The 6,058-nt window shown below is 40.4% G+C and overlaps 1 protein-coding gene across 1 annotated transcript; it reads left to right on the forward strand.

Annotated features, from left to right (window-relative positions):
- The first annotated feature begins 4,863 nt into the window (after positions 1 to 4,863).
- On the forward strand, positions 4,864 to 5,796 carry LOC121803944. Its single transcript, XM_042203518.1, has 2 exons — positions 4,864 to 5,292; positions 5,398 to 5,796. The coding sequence occupies exons 1-2, from the start codon at positions 4,864 to 4,866 to the stop codon at positions 5,794 to 5,796; spliced, it is 828 nt and encodes a 275-aa protein (XP_042059452.1).
- Positions 5,797 to 6,058: the final 262 nt, after the last annotated feature.

Consider the following 6,058-nt stretch of genomic DNA (forward strand, 5'->3'; position numbering starts at 1 on the left):
AGTAGCGAGCCATCGACGATTCTTTGGAGAATCAAGAAGGTATAATTCCTACTCCATAGAAAAGCATGTTTTAGGTTTCAATTAATCTTAAAGCATGTTTTAATTCAAGTTATGAGCATGATACATGTGATAATTACGCGAATAGATTTTGTCTAAATAATCAGCTGAATAGATCAAAATTATTATGTGATTTATTTGTATGCGCTTCCGCTGCCAACCCCTTCAAGATCTAGAGTTGGATCATAGGTTAGAAGATCTTTGGTTTTGCAATAAAGCTTCAAGTTCTACACGTGGAGAAGTAGCAAGCCACTTCGATTCTTTGGAGAATCACAATTGTAAGATTCAATATCATAATTTAATATAAAATTATGTGATTAATTGTGTAGTAGCATATTTATATATGTTGTAGCATGAAATTGAATCGATCCACATAATCACCTAAATAGATTCTTTTTGTGAATTTATTTAATTTGCAATTTCTGTTGAGCAAGCCCCTACAGCTTCCCCATCATTTGATAAACAATACATACATGTAATATAGGTGAAATGAAAATAGCTGAGGGGCCAAATGAAAAGGGCTTAGGGGCCAGCCCCACCTTACCTCTGTCGATGCTCTCTCCTACTTTATTATCTATTTATTTAATACATTATACATCTCTTCTTAATCTTCATGCTTAAAAAAATGATCACTCTATTACTACGGAATGGAGGGAGTACAAATGTCTGAAAATAAAGAAAAATATCTCAAATATAAATACCTCTATGTCTATGGTATCTTAAAATGGAGGGAAAGTAAAGTAAGAGAGAGAAAAATATAGATGAGAGTCTCTTCTATATTATTCTCTCTCGTACTTTTATTTCTTTCCACTTTAACTATTTATTACTTCATCCGTCCCCAAAGAATATGCACTTTGGGTTCGGCACAAGTTTTAAGGGTCCCTTAAAACGACATTGTTAATTGAGAGTGAGGAATTTTCAAGGGTCTTAGGAGCTTTTAGGAGTTACAAATCTAGGATTGACAACCCTAGTGTTAGTAATCTACGCTTGTGCCGCATGGGCAAAACTTATGTGACTCGTTCTGTCGAAGTATAAATTGTGCTAGGATATTGTAGTTGGAATTCGTATAACCATAACTGTGAACGCACATCCCTGTAATTATCTTATCTCTCATATTTTACCTCTTTAATTATTTGCAATTAGTTGTTTATTTACTTTCAAGTTGTCTTTATTTTAAAAAATCCAAATTTCTCTCAGTTTTCCAAATAGTGAAAGAAGCTTAGTAGGAGGTAGTCAATCTGTGATTGTTTTCCCTGTGTTCGATATCCGGTACTGACCTTTAGTTATACTATATATACTCTGTATAATTGCAGGTTTATTTAGTGCTAATAAAAAGTGCATCAAGTTTTGGCGCCGTTACCAGGGAATACATTCACTTTGTGATTGATATCTTCAAACGGACGAATTTGCTACTTTTGATTTTACTGCTTTCATTTGTTTTTACTTTCATTTTAGTCTAATGGATTTCTTCACAGGAATGGAGAGTCCATACAGTTACAGTGATAAGCAGCAAGGGGGTACTACAAAGAGTGTTATAGCCCACTTGCCGCACAAGTGGGGGAGTTGGAATTTAATATGGGGGTTTTGGCCACTGCAATAGGGACCAAGCACACTCCAAGGACGCTTCCTAGCTTACTAGAGATCAATCCAAAAGGAAATTGTCATGTCATGCAGCTCCGTAGCGGGACCATATACCAGCCTCCACAGGCAGCAGATTTAGGCAGAGGAAGGAAAGAAAAAGAACATGAGCCGACTGACTTCACGCCAGCCGCTGATCAATCCCAGCGGCCCGCTGCACCACCTCGCAGTGGTCCGCCGAAAACTCCCCAGCCAGCCGAGCCCGATTCAGACACTGATGTAGAACCATCGCCAGCGGCCGCTACACCATTTCGCAGTGGCCCGCTACCCGAGAGTCAGCTCCCAGATCCGCAGTTTCCCAACACTCCCACCATCCCGTATCCCCAACGATTGAAGAGCACGAAGCTAGACGCCCAGTTTGCCAAATTCTTGGAAGCCATAAGCAAGGTCCACATCAACATACCATTAGTGGAAGCACTGCAACAAATGCCCATTTATGCCAAGTTCTTGAAGGATGTGATGGCCAACAAGAGAAAGTAGGGGAAATACGAGACTGTGGGCCTAACAGAGAATTGCAGTGCTATAATTCAGAACGGATTGCTACCAAACACAAAGATCCAGGGAGTTTTACTTTATCTTGTATTTTGGGGAACAATGTAGAAGGTAAGGGATTGTGTGATCTTCGAGCAAGTATTAATTTGATGCCTCTATCTTTCTACAGTAAGCTCAACATTGACAACATCCGCCCCACTTCGATCACCTTACAAATGGCAGCCAGAAGCACAACAACACCAAGGGAAATTATAGAAGATGTTTTGGTAAGAGTAAGAGAATTCATTTTTCCCGCTGATTTTGTTGTTTTTGGACATGCAGGAAGACAAGAAGGTGCCTTTGATACTTGGAAGACCATTTTTAGCCACCAGGGGAGCCATGATAGATGTACAGAAGGGGGAGCTAACATTGCGGTTGCATAATGAGAGTATCACCTTCAACATCTATGATGCCTTGAAATTCCATGGGAAGGAAGGAGCAGAAGGCTATCAGGAGTGTAGCGTCATCCAAGTAGTCACGGATTGTGTAGGGGAAGTGGAAGTCACATACCACCAAACTCAGAACCCTTTGGAATCTTGTCTTATAAAAAATTTCACTCCTACTACTGATTTATCTACTTGTGAGGCTAATGTGTTCCTTCCTGAAAGAATCCCTCAAAAGGGGAACGTATTCTTGCCATTGCGTACCCCCGAAGAAGAGGAAGAGATGAAGAAAGCATTGGGGAAACCACGAGGACCACCTAAGGTGGAATTGAAACCACTCCCAGAACACCTCAGGTACGCATTTCTAGGGAAAGACAACACTTATAGGTCTAACATCCTCCTAAAGTTATCGTTTCCGCTGTCTTGAATGAGAAAGAATGTGAAAAGTTGTTGTGTGTGCTAAACAAATATAGGCTTGCTATAGGATGGTCTATTGGTGATTTGAAAGGGATTAGCCCAGCCACATGCATGCATAGGATTTTACTTGAGGAAGGGCATAAGCCTCGTATGCAAAACCAACGTAGACTTAATCCTATCATGCAAGATGTAGTGAGAAAAGAAGTAATCAAGTTGTTAGATGCAGGGATTATTTATGCCATATCGGATAGTGAATGGGTGAGTCCTACGCAAGTGGTAGCTAAGAAAGGGGGGATGACTGTAGTGCCCGGAAAGGATGGTGAGATGATTGCCATGAGAGTAGCCACAGGTTGGAGAGTTTGCATTGATTATATGATGTTAAATGCAGTCACTAGGAAAGATCACTTCCCTTTGCCTTTTATTGATCAAATGTTTGATAGATTAGGGGGATATAATTACTATTGATTCTTAAATGGTTATTCTGGTTATAATCAAATTGCAATTGCTCCCGAGGATCAACATAAGTCTTCCTTTACTTGCCCTTATGGGATATATGCTTATAGGAATATGTCTTTTGGCTTATGCAATGCTCCTACTACTTTTCAAAGATGCATGATGGCCATTTTTCATGATTTGATTGAGAATGTGATGGAGGTCTTTATGGATGACTTTTCTGTTTTTGGGAAGTCTTATGATCATTGTCTTGACAATTTGGCTAAGGTTTTGCAGAGATGTGTAGAAACTAACTTTGTTCTTAATTGAGAGATATGTCACTTCATCGTGAAAGAATGTATAGTTCTAGATCATAAAGTGTCTTCTACAGGGATAGAAGTTGATAGAGCCAAGATTCCAACGAGAAGGCCGTGAGAAGCTTCTTGGGGCATGTAGGGTTCTACAGAAGATTCATCAAGGATTTCTCGAAAATCTCTAAGCCTCTTTGTAATTTACTTGAAAAAGATGTGAAATTTGATTTTACTTCTAATTGTTTGCAGGCTTTTGAAGATTTGAAGAAGGCTTTAGTGAGTGCTCCCATTCTCATCACCCCCGATTGGAGCCAACCATTTGAAATCATGTGTGATGCAAGCGACATTGCAGTTGGTTCCACTTTGGGGTAGAAGAGAGATAAAAATTTTAGAGTCATTTATTATGCTAGTAGAACATTAGATTATGCACAAGCTAATTATAAGACCACAGAAAGGGAGATGCTTGCTATAGTCTATTCTTTTGATAAATTTAGAGCTTATCTTGTTGGGACTAAAACCATTGTTTACACTGACCATGCAGCTATTAGGCACTTGTTTGCAAAGAAGGATGCAAAACCAAGACTCATCCGGTGGATCCTGCTACTCCAAGAATTCGATATTGAAATAAGAGATAGAAAATGATGTGAGAATGTAGTGGCGGATCACTTGTCTCGGTTAGTGCACCCGGTGGAAGGAGAAGATCTGTCATGAGAAATCAATGAGGACTTCCCCGATGAGCATCTATTCTTCTTTCAAGCCACTTTTCCATGATTTGCCGACATTGTTAATTATTTAGTAGCCAAGGTACACCCTCCTGATCTTACTCCTTATCAAATGAAGAAATTTTATAGAGATGTTAGATCTTATTTTTGGGATGAGCCCTACTTAGGAGGTGTGTACCTCAAGAAGATTGGGCAGCCATAGCTGAAAGATGTCACTCTTCGCCAACTGGAGGACAATTTGGTGTGCAAAGGACCACCATCAAAATCCTACAAAGTGGGTTTCATTGGCCAACAATCTACCGTGACTCAGCCAGTTTTGTACTCCAATGCAACGAATGCCAGCGCACGGGGGGAATATCAAAGAAGAAGGAGATGCCTATGAACACCATCACTGAGGTAGAATTATTTGATGTATGGGGGATAGATTTTATGGGTCCGTTCCCAAAATCAGGGGAGTACCAATACATTTTACTTGCAGTTGAATATGTGTCTAGATGGGTGGAAGCAATTCCTACCAAAACTAATGATTCTAAAGATGTAACTGCCTTTGTGAGGAAAAACATTTTTAGCAGGTTTGGTACACCCAGCGCTCTTATAAGTGATGGAGGATCTCACTTCAACAATAGGTGGCTAAACAACGTATTGGACAAGTATGGAGTCAAGGATAGAGTCACCTCCCCTTACCACCCCCAAGCCAATGGGCAGACCAAGCTAGCAAATAGGGAGATCAAGTCCGTTCTACAGAAAACAGTGAGCACTAATAGAAAGGATTGGGCACTCAGTTTGGATGATGCATTGTGGGCATGTCGTACCGCTTACAAATCTCCTATAGGTATGTCTCCTTATCAATTAGTTTTTGGAAAATCATGTCATTTGCCTTTTGAGTTGGACTATAGGTCTTATTAGGCGATAAAGAAGTTGAATCAAGATTTCCAAAAGGCCGGCGAAAAAAGGCGCCTCTTTCTCAACGAGATGGACGAGTTTTTAATGGAAGCCTATGATAGCTCGTCTACTTACAAAGAAAGGATGAAGGCCTACCATGATAGGATGATTAGTCCACGAGAGCTCACCTTGGAGGATGCAGTTTTGTTGCATAATTCGAGACTCTCTCTTTTCCCCGGAAAGTTGAAGTCCAAATGGACCGGTCCATGCATGATCAAGAAAATCTATGATAGTGGAAAAATTGAGTTGCTAGCTTCGGATGGAATGTTGTTTCAAGCCAATGGCCGCCGTGTGAAGAAATACTATAGTTCGGATAAGGTGATTGAAGAGGAAGTGACACTAGAAGAACCACCCAAGGAGTAAAGAAGGGGTAAAGTCAAGCTAATGACTATAAAAGAGCGCTTGTTGGGAGTCAACCCAGACATTTTTTTATTTTTTTCCTTATGTTTTTTAGTGCTTTTTGGTTTAATTTTTGTTTTTGTGTATAATGAAAATTTTCACAGGTTTCTAGACTCTCGCCAATGACCGCTGCAGTGTCCGCAGCGGCCCACTGGCCACCTTCTGGAAAGGTTCTGACACGTCGCAGCGACCGCTGGTGGACATCCAGCGACCACTGTCCAAATGC

This window comes from Salvia splendens, chromosome 5, assembly GCF_004379255.2.
Source record: "Salvia splendens isolate huo1 chromosome 5, SspV2, whole genome shotgun sequence".
NCBI lineage: Eukaryota > Viridiplantae > Streptophyta > Magnoliopsida > Lamiales > Lamiaceae > Salvia > Salvia splendens.

What these genes read in the sequence shown, in the direction of transcription:
- LOC121803944 (XM_042203518.1), top strand. Translation starts at nt 4,864, where the DNA reads ATGCCTATGAACACCATCACTGAGGTAGAATTATTTGATGTATGGGGG. An exon ending in GTTTGGATGATGCATTGTGG is followed by an intron (nt 5,293 to 5,397) that starts GCATGTCGTACC and finishes AGGTCTTATTAG; the next exon opens with GCGATAAAGAAGTTGAATCA.